A 24779-nucleotide genomic window follows, 5' to 3' on the forward strand; every position below is an offset into this window, starting at 1 on the left:
GTAGTTCATAACACAAATATTGATTTAAGAGCAATTCAGCTGTGGAAGAAATCTCTTGGAAAAAACAGCAGCACAGAATCATGGAGCCTCAATTGTAGAGCATCTCACTGACTCTGTAAGCAGTCTACCATTTCACAGTCTCCTTCTCACAAGCTTTTTGCAGCCTTCATACACTTCTGAGGCCTCTAGGAGTACTTAAAAACTCTGCAAGAAAGCCTTCATTAATATTCAATATCACAAAACCTCTATGTAAGGAAATTTACTCTGAGAACAGTCTAAATTTCATTTCTAGTGCACTGTGTTCACATGCATTCTTGATAGGTACGTAAGTCCTGTCCTTACTCATGCACACACAGAGAGCACAGCCCTGCCCTTCACTGAACAGTGAACACTGAAGATGACTCACTACCTACTGCTGGAGCTACCACAAATGTCTCCTTTAAAGTAAGTAAACCAAAAAGAGTGAAGCATTTCAGATTTTTCATCTTTTACGGAGTCTCAGAGACAACATTGTTTTAAAACAGTAATAGCAACAAAAGGCAGTGCAGAATTCATGCTTCAAAACAACAATTTATAATCTTTATTTTTTAAACACGTGGAGTATTTATTTTACTTAAAAAGGAAGCTTCAGGAGATGTGGTCTGGAGGGGACATCCTGGGTAGTAGAACATACTCTGCTATTGTAGGGGCTGCACAATATAATCCCTTTCAGATTTGCTAGAAATTAGTATCACTCACTGTACAAGCTCCCCAGTCACTTTGTTCATCTCTTTGTCAGTGCAGAACCACAGGCAGGTATCAGTTAAAAGCTATAATGCTGAGGTTTCAAAAGAACACTTCATACAACACCAACCCACAGAGATTAGTTTTTTTTTTTATTTTTTTTATTTTTTTTAACATCCTACAATAACAGATGAGTTCAGCTGCTAAAACCTCTCTCTTAAACTTCACAAACCCATCAAACCTTGCTACACATTTTACATTCTGGTGTAACTGTACAGTTTTTGAACAGAAATCATTCCACCTCTGATCTTTCCTGCAGCCTACTCAATGGTTTGCTATCGGTAAGATTTTCTGCCTACAGTTGTGGCCATCTCTGCTCTGACTGAACACTGCATGTGATCCTGGCCACAGATGGAATCCTCCTTATGAAAATGTGAGTACAGAACAATAATTGAGAGAAGCATTCATAAAGGAAAAAAGTCAACAGTTTCTTTGAAAATGCTGCAGCATTTGAACAGGTTTGTTTTTTTTCCTATTAAAAAATAAATCTTTCATCTGTCAGGCCAGGTCTGCTATGTTTGAATCTTGTATGATGATATATCTATAAAGATGGCTTATTTTAAGAAGTCAGCATTTACATAAACAAAGTCAAAGATTTCTATTTAATTGAATCGATCTCCTCCCTCCCTCCTACTTGTCTCCCTTTCCTTTCCAAAATGAACCTCTATAAACAAGAATATGGCACAAGCTTAACTTGATCTGTCTTCCTGAGATGCGTTGCCAACTATTTTGTCTCATTGCCCTGAAGCAAGGATGCCAGCATATTTTTGCTCTTCATTTAACTAGCATCTCTTGCTTTCCCAGCTCTCAGTTAACACAAATAACAAAGCTAGCTCCACTTAGCTGCTTACAAAATGCAAGATGTGACACTCAAAGCCTAGAGAGAGGCAACCATGACAATCAACAGCAAGACTACCACAACTTTGTCACCTAAAGGCCACAAGAGCCAGACATGTCGGTCAGAGCACTCAGGTTACCTTCCCATTGGCCAACTGCACTCAAAGGCATTGGGCTGCTTGGTAGGAAACCTAGTAGGAACATCAATAAGCAGCCAGTCTTAGTTTACATAAACCTAGGGCCATTTTGTGTTTCCCTTTGAATAAGCTTACAGTTAAAGCCCAGTTTCAAGTGAGCAGCTTCTGGCATCAGAAAAACTCCTCCAAGCTATTGTCTCACCATAGATTTTTGCTGATATGCTCATGAGAAAATGAACAAGGCCAAGACAGAGATACCAGTTTCTGGAGTTTCTTCTTGATAATGGAAGGGTAAGGCCATCTGATGTTTAAAAAATTGCAGCTGGAATTTTACAGGAAAATATGGTCATTAGGACACCATCACCATCATCAAGACCACTCTAACACTCAGCAAACAAAACTTTATACTGGAACAGAGTAAATTTTAAACACTGTTCTCTGCACTGAAAGATTGTCTATTTCAATCTCACTGGTGAATGCATACTTCTATTACACCTTCTTTTGAATTGCAGGTATTTATGCTCTTCTGAGAGGCAGAAGAGATGAGTACTGGTAGGTACTTGGGAAAGATAAAATATCAATGCCTGGAAGCCAACCACAAAACCTCAGAAAAATGAAAATACCTTTGCGTCAACTCTTCATTATTACTCTTGGAAACTTTATTGCAAAGTCAGAGTCAACATTTCATGACATTAAGTTCACTTTTAACCCTTCTGCCCTTGCTTTTCCATTCAAAGTCCTCTGTCGACACTTCTCATTGAGAATGATGGTTCCCAAAAAATATTTAGGCCTTGGGAGGTTTTTTGGTTTTGTTTGAATACTTAAGTTAAAATACCGTTACATTACTTAGGAGGGCTTTTAGAAGGTGAATGTAAATTTATATTTTCTGTTATATTTTCTGTTTTTAAAAGTAAAGTTGACTTGCTTGTTTCAATCATAACAGAGAAAGGAAGAAAGAATTACTGCAAATAAATGAAATTGTTTCCACCCTGTAGAATACACAGCCATTACAGCATTTTAACAAAGCACTTGTGAGTGTGAACAACCAGAAATAAACTCTTTTTATCACAGCTTTTCTTCAAAATTATTTCCTTTATGGGATATCTTCGGGCTGCAGGCTGCTCAGCACCTGGGAGTATACATTCCATCTCCCACAGCAGGTTGCAGAGACATTTTTCTAAAAACTTCTACTCTGAGACTACTTTGGCCTTGCAGACAAAGAGCTGTTCATGCATAGAAAGACCATTTACTGGTGCCATCACCATTTCAACAGCAATTATAAAGTAATAAAGTTCAGTAACGTCTCATCTTCAATATCCCCCTCACAAAGCAAAACCTGAAGCAAGGGTAGTCATATGTACAGGACATCATACTTGGAGGCTGTCTAGACAGTGGCAAACACAGCAGAAATTCACCACAGATATTTCCAGGTGAGTTGTTTTGCATATTAATTTGTGCGTTACCATAAGGTTTAATTATTGCCAGAACAGAGCATATGTTCTTGCCTGCTCCTCAAGTGCCTCAGAAATGAGTTAAACAGGAAAAGAACAGTCAAAAGTATTGGCACTTGTAAAAGATAGTCATAATAAACAGGATGAGTTGCAAGGATATTCCATCATACATTCCCTGGCCACTTCGGGAGCCCATTAATGCAACCCTGATGTCATTGTGCACCACACTGAGTACATCCTGAATATGCTCCTCAGGATACTGCCCTTGGCACTTGTTCACAGACTAGCCTAGAGGAATAAGGAGAAAATACCAACGACTGAAAAAAGCACATCAGTAGAACTCTTGCCTGGCTTACTTCTTCATTTGAGTCAGCTTCCAACTTCTTAAGACACTGGGAGCACTGAAGAAAACGTACACTCCATCAGGAAGCAATGCAACCAGAACAAGAGAACATGCAAGCAGAATCAGTGATGACAACAGCAAATACTGCATTCCTTTCTATGAGCACCTCCAGTAGCTCAGCCTCAAGTTTTCACCCTCCCAAAGGAACCTCTCTGTCTGCCTGCCTGCTGCTTAGTCTGATTTCTTAACTCTCACTTTCAGATGCTGATTCAAGCTCGTTCATCCCATATCCTATTTGTCTTTGATCATGAAATGGTCAGAAAAAGATTGAGAGTATCTGCAGCACACTGCATCTTAAACAGCACTTCCTGATGATTTCAGTGGACGCTTTTGTGTAAAAACTAATGAGAATAAAAACTCCACAGACATTAGAGATGTGAGACTGAATCCTAAACAATCAAGCAGACTGCATGCACGATGCTGAACCAATCTTAAAGAGAACATTTAGTATTAAGTGATCTGGTCTCTGACTACAGCTCAGATTTGCATTTCACTCTACATGGTTTGCTTTACACACACTGTCGTTCAATGCTTTATCTAGCTATATGTTTGAGATGGTGAAGTATAAATAAAGATATAAGCTATGCTGAGCCTGATCCCAGCCCTCAGATCCCCTTTTCCCCTGTTCACATTTAACGCACAGCCAGAGCAACTGGAAGTGATATTTCTGGAGACAATTCCACATGCCATCACAGCTTTTACAATGGCAGTTTCCTTTTCTGAGTTTCATCACAACATGATAAATCTCTGATGTCTTTCATATTCAGCAGCCTGTATACAATTGAAACATCATGCTTACTTTGCCTATTTGTTTATTCTGATTTCTGGACAAAACAGACAGCTGCACAGGGTCTCGCTGTACTTCTGAGATAGTGCGCTTGCTTTTGGCAATAGTGTTGAGAAAACTGGCTTATATGGCCCACTTTTCTCTTGCTTTCCCAAATTCTTTCTTGCTGTTTACTGGCACAACTACTTCTGCATCAAGGAACTGATCCAGATGGAAAAAAACAAACAAACAAACAAACAAAAAAAATCAGCTGGCTTCTGGATTGGGCTCACAAGGTAGCTGCTTAACAGAAGGGCAACACGGAGGCAGGAATAAGTAATCTGTGACAGAGAGGCAAGGTGGTAACTGCCACAGCATTGGCACAAAGAGACAGACATACTGAAGGAGAGTATTTTCTCCCCAGCCTCCCCAACCTTGGCTACAGGGATGCCACAGAACTGTTATTGCAACAGTTTAAAAACGTGTTACCCCAGCATTTCACAGACCTGATGAGATGTTGATTTTTCTTACAATTATATTTAAACTGTTAGGTAAAGACTGTCAGGCTCTTTCAGAATCAAAGCCCGGGCCAGGTCCTTCCTCTGCCACTTGCCCTTGGTTTCTGCAGGAGGGAAGCACAAGCCTGAGTTGCACAGATGGGGGCTCAACTGTATGTACCTACCCTGCACCTTGATCTGACCATGCCACAGGGACAGCTGTGTGTGCCTGTGGGGAAGAAGAGCAATTTGGGAACCAACAGTTTCTTTTTAGCTCTACACAGAATGCCAATGTACATAACAGATGTGAAATCGAACAACAACAAAAAAAAATCCACCAGACTTAAAATTTGTTCCTTGTTTCATAGCATTCTTTGAACAACTCTTTCTGCTGCATGCTCTACTGAAAGACTTTGCACTTCACATCTCAACATATGGAAAAGCAGTTTTGTAACTGGAAAACTTCACTATTCACTCACATAGCCTGGCATGAGTTTCTGAGGTATTTCTAACAATCCAGGGCACATTTTTAGTGCCAGTTAAGCCCAACTTGGTGACCCTTTCAAACCACCACTGGCCTTCCAAAGCACCAATGCTATGTTGGCAGTGGTATGAGTCTCAAAACATATCTAGGACCTCAGCTCACTGGAATTTTCAGTCCATGGTAACTATTTAGCGCAACATCCGCATAAGCTTTTAATAGAGCCACCAGGACTTAGGTCATACTCCAGGCACACGGGGCCCAATCTGCTCAGCCTTTAACTAGGTCCCATCAGTATTCTGTCTCAAGGACTGTGGTAAGCGCTAATGCAAGTGTTAATAACTTTCGGTATTAACTAGTGGCTAGGGAATTTTTCCACCTTTTCCTCCCCCCTTACATCTGCTTAAAAAAACCTCTAATAATAGCAACGAAGAACAGTCAAGTGGTTGCAAGACAACAGCAGATCAGATTCTTACCATGCGCTTTCATCCTCTTCCAAAGACTGATTATTCTTCAGAAAGACATTTTAGATATACACAGATCAAAATAATTATTTGAGAAGTTATATTAATAGATTTAATGAAGAGCTATCAAAGAGACTTGAAGGTGTCCTAACAGTCATGATGAGCTTTATGCTGTCAGGGTTTCATGGAAGGAACAAAAAGGGAGGTAGAAAAGGAACTACTGCTATTCCCTAGACCGCACACACAGCCATACAGCCTGCCAAACTCAGTGGACTTCGCAGGCAACAGGCTACCATTGGGGAGAAATTGTGCTTTTTCTATTAAATTCCCCCCATGTTTGCAGTAGAGCTATCTATGAATATTCCTCCAACTGCAGAGACAGTGTAGGTGTGATTTCTGAGGTCTTACATAGTATGATAGAACATGACACTGAAGAGAACATAACAGCTTCTCTAAATTAAAAAAAAATACCAACATAAAGCAAAAACTAAGGCAGTGCATATTATCTACTACTGTAATTAGCAAATGACCATGGGTACTATAAAAGATGAAAAAAAAAAGAATATTTAGTTTTCCTCCTTCAAGTGTCAGATGTACAACTCTCAAAATACCTAGATGCTGCTTTCTCATCACCTTCAGTGTCCCTGCACTACACACCCTGCTGAAGAGTCTATCCCTATATTTCTTGTAGACCCTCTTCAGCTACGGGAAGGCCGCTGTAAGCTCTCCCCAGAGCCTTCTCTTTACCAGGCTAAACAAACCCAGCTCTCTAAGCCTGTCCTCAAAGGAGAGGTGTCCCAGCCTTCTGATGATTTTTGCAGCTCTCCACTGGACTTGTGCTATTAGGTCAAAACAGAAAACTCAGCTGAGATGAGGTTTTATCCATTTCACACACTTTTTCTGTCCTCCTCCTTTCCCACCCCATTCCAGTTTTAAATTTTTTCCATCCCTCCATTTTCAGCAACTGATAACAGAAATTCCACATTTCAAGATGTCATCCCAAGATCCTGCACAAAATCCCAGCAAAAAGAGCAAAGAGACTAAAGACTAAATACTAAGACTGAACACTGAACAGTATTAGGTCTGTAGACATTTCTAAAAAGCTTGTTGAAGGCTTGGATGTTGGTAGAAGCCATCTGACAAAATTGCTGGTCCGTATTGTAGTGTTCAGTGCTACTACGCAGGAGTTTAACAAGGGACTCGCTACGGACAGGCCTCCAGATGAAGACCAACCAGATGTTCATAGCACACCTTGTTGCCAAAATTCCTTTGGAAGACATTATCCATTCCAGAACACTGGGGAGAAAAAAAGGAGGGAAAGAAATGTCTGCTGAGCACACACAGAGAAATGAGAAGGAAAGCACTGGCTGAGTTCCAAAAATGAAAAACTAGCCTCAGTGAAGAAGGTGGGAGCTTTGCCACCAGATTTCAATGGAGACAGAATTTCACCCAATGTGAACAGTATTCTGGAAATATCCCCCCTCCAGACACACAGTGGGAGCTCTTCTGGCTCTGAATGCTCACTGGAAACACAGAAAGGAAAATTAAACCCAAACCAAGAAAACAATACCAGAATTATTAATCAACAAGCCAAAGGGATGCAATGACAATTAAGCAAAAAGTACTGCAGAAATGAATGGAAACTAGGCAGCAAGTCCATTACCTCCTGGACTACTGAGTTCTGCCAGGAAAACAAAAGGATGCAAGAATGGGTGCTTATGCTGCTGGGCACAAGGGTGTCACATCAAGACTGCACTGGAGGCAGTCTACAGAAATTCAGCAACAAGAGGAAGAAAAACTTCTTGCACAAATTCAGCCTTGCAATGCGTTCCCATCACCAGTGCTATATAAAGAGGCCATAATCTAGTAACTTCAGCAAAGATTCCTAGGAGCAATCAGTGTCAGCACTTATAAATTCCCAGGCTGGACAGGTCACAGAAAGGGCACATGCAGCGAGCTCAGAAGTTGTGTAACTCTGAGGATTCTGGAAATGAGAAATATAATGCCTGAATACAATAAACTGACACAACATTTACAAAGCCCCAACTATATGACAGCTGTGACCCAGTTATTTAGCCTAAAGTTGCCCTCTGATTTAGTTAGCATTTGCTCTCACACCACAACTATATAGTGGTCCAAAATGCTCCCTTTTGTCTGCCTGTGATGTTAGGCTCTACCTTTTAGAGTGCCTGAGCACCAACAAAGCCACATATGCAAGTCAGAGGGACAAACTCCCATCACTGCTGGAATCAGCTTCTAGCTTCCAACTGAAGACCTCTTCTTTACTGGGAGATCCACTACAAAAAGAGACCAAATGGCTGTTTCTGGGAAATCTGCAGATTGCACTGCTTGCGATGTGGCGATGACAGCACGTAAACTTGCTCACCTACAACTGACTAGTATGCAAGTACTGCACTCCATGACATGAGAAATCCAGATGAAAATTCCTGGCTACATATTAAAGATAGTTGAGTGAGCTCCATGGTTTGCTGCCAGCTGTGTGCCTGGACACAGTACTGGCTTTCCTGCAAGCTCCTTGCCCATGGACTCTGCTGTTAGCCCTTAGGATTGCTTAGTGCTAAGTGACTACTGTCCAGTGACATCAAAGCTTATGGGAAAAAGGGAGGACATGAAGGCAAAATTAAGCGTCTCTGCATTCCTATTTTGTTCCTCTGGCTCAAAGCAAGTTTTTCAATCAGTTATTTAGCTGGCAACTTGGAAAACAAAGAACAAATGTGTTTGCACTGACACTATCCTTCTACAGACTCTGGAAACAAACCAGAAGGAAGGAGAAGAGGGTGGCTGGAGCATTACTGAGCTCTTGTGCTCCCTGGCTGCCTCGACACTGGAACCACTGATGGCAAACCAGCAGAACTGCTTCTCAGTGTGCCAAGATCCTGGGATGAAAAGCATGAATCGCCCCCTATGCTGGGTTTTACACCAGACTGCTGTTTTTTCTCAGTGTGGGCCATGCAGCTATTGGTCTGGTCCCTTCTTTCCTACATCAGTACTGGGCCTTTTAAAGAACAGTGGGAAAAGGGTATTATCTGCTAGGGGAGCTGCTGCTACAGGAACATACCAGGGGTACAGCTGAAACCAGAGTGAAGCCCAGTCTTTGGTAGTATTGAGATACTGTGATGTAAACCCCCTCCTTCATAGTTTAAATCACCCTAAAACATTTTTAAAAACAATTACTGGAAGGAACAAAATAACACCTCATTTTGAACAGCCCTTGCCAGCATCCAAAAAGGCTTAAGAAAATCACAGCTGTGTCAATGACCTTGCTGGATCCTGATTTTTGACCGCAAAAGGACCAAAACTGAAACAAGTACCTTACCAACAGGGAGAAAAATTAAAAACCCATTTTTGGGTCACTTATAGCTAAGGTCACAAGTGTTTCACTGCCATCACACTGGCTGTGATATGAGTCCCCTCATGTCTCTTCCATCGTTCACACATCATACTATTGCTTGACTTTGCACTCAGGCCCAGACTAATATGTAAAAACACTTCATTTTTTTTCTTCCCAGGACCCATGCTAGCTCCATACACAAACCTGTATTTTCATATTCTTCTGATTCCCTTCAAGTATATCTGATGATTTTTTACAATATCCTTGTAAATAGAATCATAGAATACTAATACAAGAACTGGTATCAAACAGATATACTGATTTGCTATTTTACCTAATAGTAAGAATTTGAGTCTAGTACAATGCTCAACCAAAGCAGCTGACAAACATTCTTCTTAAACTGTCAGTAGATTTTCAACAAGGAACATCATTTTCAGGAACAGAGTGCAGACATTTTGAGAGTTAGTAGCTGAAACGGCAGCCCTTGAACAAGTGTAAAACTAACCACTGAAAATATTCAAATTTATCCTTTTTAGTAAGAATTGGCAGTGTTATTTTACTCTGCTCAAATTTTCAAGTGCAGGAACTCTGACCATCAAACGTTATAAAATGACAAAACCAAAAATGAATAAAGAAGCCGATGAGCTCCAGTTGACATAAGAAGATGAAAGGAAAGACAAAAATCAGAACTCAACTTCCTTTTTTTGTAGACCAGGGGCACACAGAGTTTGCACACAGGCAAACACTACACACAGTGCTTGCAGTGCAGCAGAACGACACGATATCTTTAACTACTTACCTCGTGGAGTTCCTCTGGGCTTAACGTAAGGCCACTGCTCCACTATAAAAGCCCTCAAAGGCCACTTTTCCCCCATTAAATATTGGTCTGCGATTCAAGTTCCTAACCATTTCTCCCCGTGCAAATTCTGCCACAAAGAGGAACTTACTGCTTGTTGTGAAGTTACCCTCCCCAGCCTGGGGAAAGGAGTCTACGTCTTGGATTACTTGTAGTACTCCCACAGTCCGCACCGGGGGATCCAGGGCTACAGAGCTCTCGTTCACTGTAATATCGCTGGCTCCTGTTATCTGGTTGGTTGGTGGTCCTCCTATGGAGGCTTCCAAGTCTGGAGGTATATCGTCCATACAATCTGCGTTGGGCTAATGGGAAGGGAAAGAAGAAAATCGAGCTTTTACTTTATAAAAACATTTAATACACCTGCTCTCACTTTTTCACTTTTTCTTAGGCCCACTGCTCCTACTGCCACTTTCTCGATTCCCATGGAAGTGCTTACAAACAAGTACTGAAAATGGCAACATATGATGAATGAACATGCACAGTTTGCAAGCTTGATACAATCTGTTGCGAGAGAGACCCAAAGCACGCATTAAAAATATCCACTGCCAAACTCCCAATCACGGTCCCTAAATACCATTATTTGTACTGAGAGGTTTTTGGGAACATGTAAATTGAAAAAGTAGTGCACTTATTGATATGGTCTCTCAACACAGGCAGACTGCTGAGTCAGATTATAAATGTAAACAGACAGTAGCTGAAGGGAGATGATCACTGTTTCCCTAAATATACATTTTATAGAGCAGATATCGGAGCTTCCAGGAATAGGAATTCATGAGAATTGCCTGTGGGCAAATTTACATGTGAGGTGCAAAAAATAGAAGCCAAAGCTGCTGATAAGACACCTATTTTAAAATCACAAGATTGTCCCCTTTGCTAATGCTACATTTTCCACATAAATAGAATGATGAGAAAACAAACAAACAAACAAACAATATTGGAAAACTGAAAACTCAGTCCAGATTCTTCGTTTGTGATTCAAACACCAGGGATGGTATCCAGACCTGCGTAATTTCTTCTCTTTTGCAGTTTTATATGAACATGACTATTCATACAGAATGAGCCAAGCTCTTCAAGCCAGGTGTTTGAATTTTCACTGAGCTAACAAGGAAGCAATGCATTGTGCAGCTTTTGCACTGCATCCTTGGCATGAGAGTACCTATTCAGGAAGAACACTGAGATTTCAAGTGAGCACCAAGAGGCAGGAAGAATTGTTTGTCCAGTAAGAAGACTACATCCAAGCTGACGACTTAAAGCAGTAAGACTAATTTCTATCCTTGATTTCTTTATGCCAACCCAATCAAGATCAGATGCTCCCATTCATATATCAGCAACTACTATGGAGTTCTCCATTTACAATGGTGAAAAACACAGAGGGAAAGAGCCTTTTGAAACACATTCTTGTGCCACTAGCCCACTCAGGAAGATTTAGTTCTCCCCAAGGCACAGAGAAAACATTTTGGCACAACTATTTCAAGAATTGGGTTTGAAGTTCTGATATACTGCAAAAACAAACACACGAAAGGTTAATTCAGAAATGAAGGCACTGTATGTTAGGGTACAAAACCTTTAAATTGACAAAGGAGCATTGCAAGGTTGAGCTACAGTTATGTAGATACCTTGCTCAGTTAGGAAACGTGTGAAGTTAAGTTGCTCCCATTGATGTTTATTGCCCAGGAATCAGACAGATAATCTGGATTAGTCATTTAGGCTTACTGTAACCTGAATGACCCGAAGGTAATTTTGCCACGTGATTTCTTCCCCTCGATGGTAAGTGGTGTGAACGGCCCATTCTACCTTCCTACTGATTACCACTAAACACAGAGGGGGTTTAAACCACTAGACTGGAAATTCTGTATTTGGAGGGCTCAAGTCAGAGGAGATGAACTCTGCTCTGTGAACTTGATTTTCTGCTATGCTCAGGTATCTCACATGCTAAGGCACGTGTGTCCAAACTTTTGGCTTGCCTGGGACGCTTTGAGGAAAGAGAAACTGTCTTGGGCAGCATATACATAGATCAGCCTGAAAGTAATGCCTCCTATTTATTTCCATGGAAAGGACAACAGATACAAAGAACACAAGAACATTAATAGAGGAAATCCTCAGCTACATAACACTTTTTCAACACAGCCACTACCATTAGCTATGCATTGCTGCCAGTGATGAACAAGAGACTGCATGCCACGCTCACCAAAATCTGCACCAGCAGAGGTACTGCCACTGCTGAAACGCACCACCCACCACCTCACTGTGCTCACATCCATTCTTTGGTCTCCAGAAACATTCAGCAAGTATCAATGAATGTCAATGGGTGCCATTTTTTCCACAAGGAGGAATTAACACACGTTTGCTTCATACCCACTTCCATGTCAGATGCCATTTAGGCAGAGGGCCCCTCTGCTGCCAGCTATTGCACGGCAACAACACAGAATGGGATGCTGATGAGTGTGGGGCAGGGTACAGCCACGGGTTGGACGTGCCTGCATGAAGGCATTTCTGAAAATCTCACTACCTGCCTGCCTCCAACATCAGGCATCTAGAAACTAAGCAACATATACAGCAAAAACATAAACAGAGGCTTAGCTTTAAGCACAAGAGTAATCCCTTTGAACGCAGAAGGTTACCATATGCTGGATAGTTTTTTGTTTTTATTTTTCAGAACCAGGAACTTAGCATGTTTTCTCCCCTCCCATACATTCCCTGTCTGATTGTTGGCCCCCTCAAGACTATTTTTCACAAATGCTCCTGATGAAAAAGACAGGAATTTTACATAACCCCCAGATGACTGATATCCACAAGCTGAAATTTGGGATAAAAATTAGAATTGCCATAGTCAGGCTCCAGCCTAATCCACAGGCAGGGAGAGCTCCTTGCAGCTGGGGATAAAGGCATGTTTGGATATACCTAGCTTTAATGGAACCCACGGAACTTGTACTTTCCTAAGTGAAATACCCATTATTTACCTATAGGAGTTGGACTCAGAAACATTTGCTAGTTTGTTAGACTTAGCTGTGGAAACAAACATCTTCAGCATTTCATTTTAAAATGAGATTTGGCTTTGAGGGCACTGCACCTTAAAGAAAAAAGACCTGTTTTATTTTTCTACTGCAAGAAAAATGATTTCTAGCTTTTTTCAAGGGATTGGTTGTCTATCCTTTGCTCTGATTCCAGCTATTCCTAGAATGGGGTTTTATCGCCAACTTTTAAACCTTTAAAAACAGGGGATTATAATTGAAAGCCAAACCAAACATTAAAGAATCTAAAATAACACTTCTCAATACCATTAATCCCTTTACTCCCAAATGATTCTGGTTGGAAAAAACACCCCCGATTAAGCGGCATACTGTAAAATCAATGATACAAAATACTGATCGAAAAAAATATACTCTGGGTTTTGCTGTTAGAGTGACCCAGATACATTTTCTAAGTTTAATTATATTGGTTTCACTCATTACCTGCTTGTAAGTGCTTTGAGGGCACAATTCCACTACAGTCAAGGGAAGGCTCTGTATTGACTTCTGAGCGCTTGGCTAAGGATCTTAGCGAATAGCTTCAAGTCATCCAATCCACTGCCAAAATGCAACTGTCTGCATATCCAGCAGATACTTGCAGAAAGGAAGGAGAAGCAGAGGGAAACTATTCTATGTGGTACAATCACCCCAAAAGCAGTGTAGGTCTTCGAAACTGAAAGACACTTCCACTGATTATTTACTTAAAATACTACAGCCAGAAGAAGCAAAGTCTGTGAGTTGCCTACACCAGCAGAGATAGTAGAAAAGGTTACACCAAATGTTTGCTGATAGATATTTAGTTAATTATCCTCCTGAGCTGCAGTGAAAAGCTGGGATGTTTGAGTGCTCAGCTACTGTGAAAATCAGCACAGTCACTCTGGTGCTTCATTGCAGCTGAAGAACCTGGTTTTAGGGCAGACAATCTGAAGCCTTTGTTACAAACTAAACAGAGAGTTTAGATGTGAACTAAATTGAATTTTTTTTTTTTTTTTTTTAACTTATCATTTTCTGGAAACTCCTGGGTCTCCCTGCTAAATGAAGCACGATCAATCCCAAGTTGCACAAGCCAGCTCTTTAACAACCACCGTAGGACAAGCACACAGTTGGCAGGAAAAAATGGTAACAAGCCTGCCTACAGTAAGATTTTCTCATTCCTCCCATTGTACAAGCCTGCAAAGGATGTGGGCCATTTATGCTCAAGCCTCCCAACAGAGCCTGCTGCTTGCCTAAGGCTTCTTTTCTCTGCGTGGAAATTTCAGCTAAGAAGGCTCAGCAAGACTCAAGAACATGGTTAGGGAATGGCATTTTGCTTTATCCGCTCTACAGAAATGTTTGCCACCTCTCGCTGAGAAGCCCTAGAGCTTTACAGCTTCTTCCTGGGAAATGTCTTCTCCAACAACAGCCTACTGACATCTAGATAAATCATGAGCCTCTGAAAAAAATCGGTTCATGAATGCTGATAGAGCCTGGTGCCTTATTTGGGACTGATGACTGCAGGCTTTCTGCAGTGATGGGAAGCTCCCCCTGGCACCAGAAAGCACCACACTGGAGCAATGTCCTCCTGGGCCCACTCTCAGCTGCTCCCCACAAGGAGAAGGGTGAAGATGCACAGTTTGTGAGCAGCTGGAGAAAGGCCCTGGGAGCTGAGCAGGGACTGGCAGCATGGGCAGTGACACTGGGCAGGAGGGGGCTACACAGGGGAGAAGTAGGCACAGGAGAGGGTTAAGAGTTTAGAAAGAAAAGGCAGAGAAAACAGAAGAGCACCAACTGATAACAGAACAGGAATTTAAACCTGAAGTTAGCAGAGGCTCTCAGACTGTTTCGTTTGCAGCCAAGCCAAAGGAAAGCCCCAACGTGAAGGCCACCATTTGTTCCCAGCTCCCATGGACAACAGCTCCTACTGTAATTCACTTCAAGGGGTAAAGCTAACATGTGCTCTCCCTCCCTAAATGTAACCAGTGCTTCTGCAGGTGGAAGCCAGCATACATTCTCCAAACAATGGAGCAGACTGTTTTCAGTTTGTCGTTTTAGAACAAGCTAAGGAACTTTTAACTGAAATTAAGAAAATAAATTGTTCTGAGCAAATTCTGCTATGGGCACATTAATATTCAAGCATCAGATTTTACTGTTCAGAGATTGGTACTGAAGTTGACTGAAATCTTCATTTGACATGGCTGTATATGTGGATTACAACAGTATCCTTAATTACAAGAACAGCAGAGTAATTTCCACAAAATTCCATGTGGGAAGCCCTCACTGAGGAAAACAACAGATCCCACTTCTGCCACACAATGTAGAAAGAACAAGACTGGGAGTTGTGAGAAGTAACACAAAGGCCTTGTGAACTGAATGGTGCTTTAAATTATTCCTGGCAATTAAGTTCGTAGAATCACAGAAACATAGAATCATAGAATGGCCTGGGTTGAAAAGGACCATAAAGATCATCACGCTTTGACCCCGTCATGGGCAGGATCACCAACCACCAGACCAGATTCCCAAAAGCTGCATCCAGCCTGACCTTGAATGCCTCCAGGGATGGAGCATCCACAACCTCCTTACCTGCTGCTACACAGCTGTTTGTGTATAGTAAAGCCACTCATGAAAATCAAAACTTTCACACGTGGCCTCTAGGCATGTTCTTCCTCCTCTTGATGCACCCAGCCTCAGATAACCTGTGGCTGATTTGCAGACATGCTTGGCCTTCAGCAGCTGTCAGTGAGGTCTCTGAGAGTCCTTTCTGGATGTAAATACTCACTGAAGGTACTGAACTTTCAGGCAAGACTGAAACATCTCACTGCAGTTTGGTGGAGGTCTGTGTTTGTATTGGTAATGAAGCAAAAATACCAAGAGGAATGGACTGCCCTGAGAGCAGGAATTGCATGCTATCGCATGTGTGGAATAAAGCCATGGGAAGTACGCTAGGTATATCGAAATCCTGGGTAATTTCACTGGCAGGTCTATGAACTGTGATATGGAATGGGGGAAAAAATTCTGTATTTAAACCTGCACACAGCCATGCTGAATGGCATGGATCCTTTTGTTATGTCTGAAACATATTTAACAGTTCTATCATCTTTTAGTATTTCAAAGATAATATACACTTACAGAAGAAAAAATATCCCAACTGTAACGAAGAGTTACACTAGCTACAATGCTTTATGTCATTCTTCCACTGCATTTTTAGCTTGGATTATGTTAGGTTGACTAACACACTTGCCTCCTCCTGTAAAAACAAACTTCATCACACGCCATAAAGCTTTTTCTGCAACAACCTGTCCCTTGTCTCCACAAAACAGATCTTCTGAGGTGTGGCTACATCAGCTTCCCTGATATGTTCTTATTATGTGTTATACTTTATATAACTCTTTCATTTGTCGATTGGCATGTCACCAACTGGGGAGGGTATCTACAGCACCTGTTAATGTACTGACCAGCAGTGCTTCACTATTAAACTTCACTGACACATGGCAAGGCTCACACACTGCAAGAAAATGACTCACTGCTTCCTGGATAAGCCCCTGATCTCTGGTAACTGCAGCTAGGAAACTGTGCGGCAGACAGGATATGCACTGAGTGGAAACATACAACCTAAAAAGATCAATTGTTTTAACTGATTCTAACCACATCGAAATGTACTAAACAATAAAGAGCTCAACCATTTCTTATACGGCATGTGGTCTGCCACATATTTAGTTACTGGTAGAAATCTTCCTAATTGGAATTAGCAGTACAGAGCTTGCCACAGATAAACTTCAAGAGAAATCAGACAGAAAAGAGATTGGCCTTCCTAGATAAAGTCACTAGCTGTCCTTGACTGGTGTATCAGGGAAAATTTTAATTGTTTATCTTCTGCTTTGAGATTTAAACTCAGTGTGGGATTGTAAAAATAAATCCAGCCCTGATTTGAAACATAAATAAAAGTAATATGAAAGAACACAGATCCACCTGAACACCAGTAAATGATATCCTGCTCCACAAACTGGGCAGTAACAGACACATTAACCCCAATAAAGACTCTTCCATGGTAACATAAATGGGGTGAAGAAGAGAGGTAGCTGCCCAGACCAGCTTCTATTATCCTTAGTAAATTAATTAACACATCAATAACATGGTCAGAAGAGTAGGATGGGAGCAGACAGGTATAGGTCTGGGGATGCACCCACATGGCTGACGCTCCCTTTTTGCCCAAGACAGCTCCCCTGTGAAGTGCTTACCGGGATCCCTAGAGCTTTTAAAATATTCATTTTACACATAGGGCAGGTACGATGGTCTAGCAGCCAGGGGTCTACACAGGACTTGTGAAAAAGATGCCTGCAACGAGAAACAAGATACTTTAATTCAAATCCACAACAGCACGATTTACCACTTAACACCAGATGCTTTTCCTGAATTCAGTAAAGTGCAAGCTTTTCAAATAGTATGGTCTGTGACTTCTGCAAGGACTGCCAGACTAAATCCTCTGCAGACAAGGCTTTACAATGATTTCTGCAGCGTGTCAAGCATGTGTGCAAAGTATTACTCAATTGACCTTGGAAAAGAAAATGTACACGATTAGACAACTAGGAAAAACACAATAAATTAGTAGCAAAACACATTCCTTAAATGTTAAACACCATCAAGTAAGCAAAACCTACTACAGGTGAAACCATGTGAATTTCTTGATGGTTCCGCAAACAAATCTGATTACATATTACAGAAAGATTAAGCCACTGGGGCCTGGTATCATTTTGAAGGATACAGACATAAGGAAAACAAGTGAAATGAATAAATGTATAACTTCATTTACATGGAAATATCAGGATGATGCCTTTTAAAATATGGTCCCTGACTTCCCTGCTCTTTCTAATTTACCCAATGGAGTGAGCTCCCACACAATTCCAGCCCTGAAGGGATTGTTCCTAAACCCATGCTTCATCTGAAGAGACCACTAAGCACCTACCTGAGACTCATGGCTGCTGCGGGGCATGGGTTTATATATTTATATATACATATAAAACCATATATATTTATAACCCAGGCAGAGGAACTCAAAATTATTATCTAACTTAGCCTGACAGACACTGAGATAGAACACAGAGATACTTAGTGCATGAACCTGACAGCTGTATTCTCTCTTGTGTGCGTATTCTGTTATATTGTGGTTATCAAGGATGAACGTTACAAAACACAGGAAAATGGGGCTTAGGATTTAAAAACCACTCGTGAGGAGGTCAATTACAGCAGCTGATGCTCAGCATAAGGCAGAAAAGTTCCTCTCTTTCTTCTTTCTCCTTTTCTTTGAATTCACAGGCAGCATATTTGGGCTGACATATTTGTGCTCCACTAGCTTACGTAACGCACCTATTACTAATCAGCAGTGCTCTGTGGCTTGGGATAGTTCCTTCTCAGCTCCTGCAGAAAACAAGCAAAATTTCCTACCACATTAATAGCCTCAGAAACTACACTGACACGTAGGAAAATCTTTTTAAAACAATGAAAAGCCTAAGCAAAACTGACGGTATTTTATTTTGTAATACGAAGATCAATATACACAGACTTTTCCAAGAACGCTAAGACTTGCTTTAAAATGACATGTATATAAGCTCTAATTTCCCCAAGGCCTGTAACAGGTGTCCCACATCTTAGTTAGCAGAGCCTGAAAGTCCCATTTCAGCCTGTTTGAACTTTCACATTTGAGAACAGGCAGGCAGAGGTTGGAGATGGCTGTCACAGCCAGTCACACCACTTGCCATCCAAGCCACTGGGTATCAGCGGGGGGGGCACAGGTCACAGCTGCCCAGCATGCTACCTGGAGCAGGAGCTCAGCAGCACACACAAGCCTCCAGCAAGAAATGCAATCTCTGAGAAAGCCAGGCTCACTAAGTGCACCCAAATAATTTTAAATATTTAAGTGGTACCCATTCAGCTGAATGGGTTGGCAGCTGTATCCTGTCGCAGACTCTCTCACATAACAAGGTACACGCAGCCTGTCAGCCTGATGGAAGACACTGAGGTGCTCTTTCCTCTATATCGATTTGCAGCCATAGCTCATAGTAACATGTGGCAGCCCACACCGTCTGGTGTACTAGCTGACTTCAGTCCTGATGACACTTGGAATTCAAAGCCACAACCATGTGAAATCTCAGAATCTTATTCTTTTCTCTTCAATGCTGTCCTCACTGCTTCTAAAAGAGACAACTCCCTTGTGGAAAAAAAAAAAAAAAAACACCAAAAACCTCTGTGGCAAATTGTCGCTTTGCTGTACTTGGTCTGACTTCACACAGCTATGGGAAAGGGCAGATCTGTTCTTGGAAGTTTGACCTGTCTAATTATATCAGTTGGCTGTGATACGAAACTTTGTCACTTCTCATCTGATCCTGTATGTCAACATGATTAACGCAAATGGAGTATTGTGATCCTTGAAGTTTAAGTCACCACTTGACTAATGCTACTGCAGTTCACAACCCTCCTTCAAAACAAGGCTTGCCTGACCAGATAAAAACACAATGCACTGAATTCCCATTTCTGCCCTGCATGACTCTGCTTTTTATTCCAGCAGGGAGACATCCAATGCATCATCAGGCAAGCATTTTCAACGACTCCAAGTGCAATGACACAGGGACGTGCAATTTTACATTCAAAAGCCTAATCTACATAAACTGCATGATTTCATGCAGAGTATTGAAAGTACATGCCTTGTTTTTCGGCTGTATGGAAAACTACACAAATCTTCATAGCAGTTGGTTCTCTTCAAATGTGTACTCACATCTATAAATACGTATGCTTAACTGCATGGATGTGAAACACATTGTGCCAAAATACAAATACAAAAACCCTGAGATTTATGCTCTTGAGAAAAAAAAAAATTACAAAACCTGTTTTGGATTAAAAAAAAAAACAAACAACAATGTAGCTTCTATCAAGCCATTTTACTGCAGACTAGAAAGTCCTCTTTGGTTTTCAAGTTCAACCTTTCTAAGCTTCAGTCAAGCTGTGGCTCATATTACAGCATTTCATAATGCTCATTAATCACCAAAAGCTTGGAATTTTCATGCCTCCAAGACTTCACAGACTGAAGTTTAGCATTTTTCAAGTTGGCTTCAACAATGACATTGTAAAAGAAATCCTACCGATGCTGAGTAATTTAAACACGTGACAGATCATTTGGCACCTCCCAATAACACATTATTAGGGCTCCATTAATTTTAGATTTAATATGTACAATAGAACGATCTTGATTATTTGACAAAAATGGAATGCTACTGAAAATCATTTTTAAAGATTTGTACCACATTATCTGATGTATGATTATTCAATTTGAGAGTCTGTATTAGCTACAAGCAAACGTTTTTGTGTGGAATTCAAAAATCACAGAATCATGGAATGGCCTGGGTAGAAAAGGACCACAATGATCATCTGGTTTCAACCCCTTGCTGTGTGCAGGCTCACCAACCACCATACCAGGCTGCCCAGAGCCACATCCAGCCTGGCCTTGAATGCCTCCAGGGATGGGGCATCCACAACCTCCTTGGGCAACCTGTTGCAGTGTGTCATGAAGTTACTGATTGATAAACATCCTGATGAGTTTACCATCTAAATCCAGGTAAAATAAGAATCTGTACAAAATAAGATGAGGGTGTAACTATATTATTTCAGCCATCCTAAGCCATAAAATGATCAACTGCATTTCTGCCTGATTCAAATTTTAAAAAGGAGAAGGTAAAGGCATTACGGTTGAGTTCAGAATTAATGACCCATACACAGAGGCAGTAAGAAAGATGTTTCAAACACAGGCTAGGAAAATGGCTTTGATAATTTAAGTCATAGCTGCAGAAAAGATGCTTTTTGTGTTCTGTTGTGTGCAACCACATCCATTGCAAAACTATGTTGGTTTGGATGGGTTGAGAAGATTCTGAGAAGGACTGTAATTGATTAGTTGAGAGAAAAGAAGGCGAGAGGAGAGATGTCATAAAAATCCTCATACAAGACAAAGGTTTCCATAAGCAGAAAAGAAACAAACTGTTTTTCACCTCTCCCAGGGATAAGAGACACAATGATGTGTTTAAATTGCAGCAAGCGAGATTCAGGTTACACAATAGGAAAAGCTTCATCACTCTCAGGGTGGCAAAGCACTGTAATAAATTACCAGGAGAGTCTGCAGAGTCTTCATCCTTGGAGGCTGCAGTGTGTTGGAAAAATAACTCCCAAGAACAACATGTGTGAGGCCAGTGCCCCAGCACCCTGGGGTGGGTGGCCTCCCGGGATCCCTCCTGCCCTGCTCTGTGCCTGCACAGGGCTGTGTACAGCTCACATCAACCAAAGCGAGGAAAGGTATCTCAAAAACCCCACAACACTGCATTTACTGCTATCTAATTAGCACTTGATTTATTTGTTAACTAGAGATTATTTGTGTCTGAAATGCAATTCAGGTTTTCTTTAAAGCTGCAACTTCAAACATACAACAGAAAAAAGATATTTATTTTGGGCTCAGCCCAAAAATTGTAATAATAACTTCATTACTGTAAAACTCTTGTAAAGCTTCCAACTTGCCAACTATTTAAAAAACCTTTTTTCCAGGCTAAAGAGAACTGTTCTCCTACCTTCCTGTTCCAGTTCCAACTCTCCAAAGCACATGCAAACAAACCTAGCAGTCACTTGGGTTGGGTTTTTTTTCCTGAATAAAAGCATAAGCTACAACAAAAAGAGCCAAAAGCAGAAAGGCACATTCCCAGAGACATGGTCTAAGAGCATCCCTTGCTCAGCCCTACATCAGATGTCAGGCTGCAGCAGAGGACTGAGAAGGGCTTTGATGAGGGACTGAGCAGCACTGAGTACCTGGCAAGTAGGTTTCAGCTTTTGGGGATAAATATGAGCTACTGTTTGTTTATTCCTAAGGTAAAAGAAGCAAGGACAAAGGGACACGATGATGAGCGTATCTGAGAAAATGGAATAAAAAAAGAAGTGCTGTAATGAAATGATTTTCACAGGAGGCTAATGAAAAGGGAGGGAAGGAGTGGAACAGTCTGTGAAAACACAGTTGTTCACTGGAGGTTCAGAGGAGGCGTGCGAGCTCTAACAGTATCTGTTGGTGACAGAAATGGAACAATCTGAAAAAGAGGTTATGAAGAAATAGAAAGTTCTCAGTAGAGACAAGGCTGAAAGAGCTGTCCTATCTCTCTGTTCAAGTGCAGGAAAGAAAAGTTTAGTGAGAGGCAGACAAAGGGAACGGCAGCATCAGTGATTTCTCCAAAGAACGGCAGAAGAGACGGGAGTTTTGAAGCTGAAGATGGAAGACAAGCAGAAGGAAGTAGGGCTGTGATAAGAGAAGTGACTCAGGGAACAGTGAACTTGCTTATATTTCATGTTGTGTCAGGGTCCTCACTGTGATGCTCACTACCACTTCAATGTAAAACCAGCTGCAAGCCAACACTTTCTTCACTGTCAAGAGTCAGTATATATTTATTTAACACACTGTAGAGTGAGGTTTATTAATACAGTCAGTTGTGGGAGTTGGCTTCTAAAGAGGAAAGAGAGGAAGAAGTACAAGTTAACAAGAATTCTCCCCCCAGCTCTCCAGCAGAAAGAGGACATTTGGGAAATCAGCCTCAAGTACTAGGAAATATCATTTCATACCTCATCCACTGAAATCCAATGGATTTCTGGTAACAATTTCTGAGCAGATTCAGGACTCAGAAACCTTAAAAGAAATACAAAGATATACAGCACTTCATCCTGAGCGTGTCTGCTAGCCACAGTTTTCCCAGTACAGCCTGCAGGACAAAGCAGCTGATCTCAGGGTGCATGTGGCTATGCAAGTAGAAAGTGTTGCATCTTGTGTAACTCCTGGATAGAAACACGAAGGTCAGCCAGCATGGTGTTGGCTTCTGTAAGACTTGGTGAAATGCCAGCCTCTTATTAAATGCCAGACTAATGCAGATGCTGTACCAGAACTGAAGTGAAACCTCTGTTTAACTGAGGATGCTGAAGGAAGAAACCTTCAGTGTCTGTAGGCCTTCATCAAGATATAAAAAAAAAAAAGTGCTCTCCTACTCACTTAACAGGGTCCACTAAGTAGCTGCTTGAGAAAGATCTTTCAGTTTTTATAATTCAAAATCGCTTAGACTCAAACTGTGAGCATTTTACAAGACAGATCTGCTGCTGCTAACCTTTTAGCATGAGTCATTTTCTAGGCGACCTTTTAAGTCAGCCAAGAACTGAACATCACCTGTTAACTATGTGTTTCCTATTCACTCTGCTTGACTCAACACTGTGCATGATGAAGTCTGACTGGAATTGAATTATGAGGCAAGACACAAGTGAAAGCTAGAGCTTAGACATTTTTTTTTGCACTGTGTAACCACTTCTGAAAACTGCCTGTCCCTATTACGTTAAATTTCCATACTTTATTATGCTTTACAAAAACAAGCTTGATGTCAAGCCAAGGTCCACATTTTTTTGCAGTTTCTCTTTTTTCTTTCCTATTTCTGCTTCATGAACTATTTGCAGAAAAAAGAAGAGTTCATATGCAGTTTGTCATTGTGGGGGATTTAGAGTAGGTCAAATTTATGATTAATCCATTGCTTTTTGTTTGCCATTTAGCGATGGCAGTAAACAGATTAATGAGTCACATGAATGAACACAAATGGACAGCTTGTTACATTCAAATATCTACTAGGGAAAAAACACAGCAGGAAAAGAAACAAATATTTCACTCTTTCAAGCCAGTAAACATGCCTTCAGCAGAAGAAACTCTAAAAAACTAGGCTCTGTACGTACCACATCTGAGATCACGGTTTCTAGGGAAATTAAATGCTTGATCCTCTTCTCCTAAGGAAACCACTGTTTATAGGAAATATCTTAAGAAAATGATTTCCTTTGAGGTATCTTTTGTTAGCTGACATCCCAAGGAAGACAATACAACGGTACAGAGAGGTGAAGACAGCTCTTATCGCTGGCAAGAGGCCACACTCCTGCATCACATCACTGTGCATGCACACTTCGTTAGGCATGTTCACACAAAGGGATGAAAAGAGAAAGGAACAACCCTAAAAGCTCTTCTTGTCACCTCCATATCCCACATGTCTGGGAATACTTCCATGGCAGCAATAGACAACATCATTCTCTCAGCACTTGGTCCTGGCACAGGACAGCATAAGAATTGCTAACTTCTGTCTATGGGGGGCAGTTAGCCTGCTCTATTCCTGGCTGCCACTCCTAGGCCTCACCTTGAAGTCAGAAACAGGTTCTTCTAAGACAGTTATTCTGGACTAACGTCAAACCAGTGAGAAAAATGGAGGAAACATCATAACCCTTGGGTTTAAAACTCTACTGAAAACTTTGTAATATACCCAGATCCAACAAAATTTCTGACTATCAAGCTAAATTCAGGTTTTTACCACCACTAATGTTATTTTCACTTCAAGTAAAGAATGAATCATTTCAGATAGCTTTACAGAATAGATTAGGAATAAATCAAAGCAATTAATTTTCCCATCTCTCCCTGGCTCTCAGGAAACCTCAGAGCGGTACTCTAAGAACAGAGCATAACTTGTGAAACAGGCAGACAATCAGAGTTAAAAGCTCCTTCAACCTTCAACTTACCTGCAAGGTAAAATTCTGACAACATCGTTGGGTTTGTAGCCTTCAATACAAACAGCACAGTTATCAAAGTCTGCTTCAGTTTCCTACAGGAAAGAGAACATCATTTTCATTTTTGATTTTGTCAGCTAATCTCTTCAAAGAAGAGTCTACGTGACAAAATAAAA

At 41.1% G+C, this 24779-nt stretch overlaps 1 protein-coding gene across 1 annotated transcript in view; it reads right to left on the bottom strand.

Annotated features, from left to right (window-relative positions):
- RNF150 (ring finger protein 150) overlaps positions 1 to 24779 on the bottom strand; it is a 119230-nt gene that overhangs the window by 19275 nt on the left and 75176 nt on the right. The window contains exons 4-6 of the mRNA XM_048941081.1: positions 24616 to 24698; positions 17250 to 17346; positions 10119 to 10329 (exon numbers count right to left, since the gene is read on the bottom strand). Of these exons, the coding sequence (XP_048797038.1) occupies positions 10119 to 10329; positions 17250 to 17346; positions 24616 to 24698 (391 nt within the window). The remainder of the gene's footprint in view (positions 1 to 10118; positions 10330 to 17249; positions 17347 to 24615; positions 24699 to 24779) is intronic.

Source organism: Lagopus muta, chromosome 4 (genome assembly GCF_023343835.1).
Source record: "Lagopus muta isolate bLagMut1 chromosome 4, bLagMut1 primary, whole genome shotgun sequence".
Taxonomy (NCBI): Eukaryota; Metazoa; Chordata; class Aves; order Galliformes; family Phasianidae; genus Lagopus; species Lagopus muta.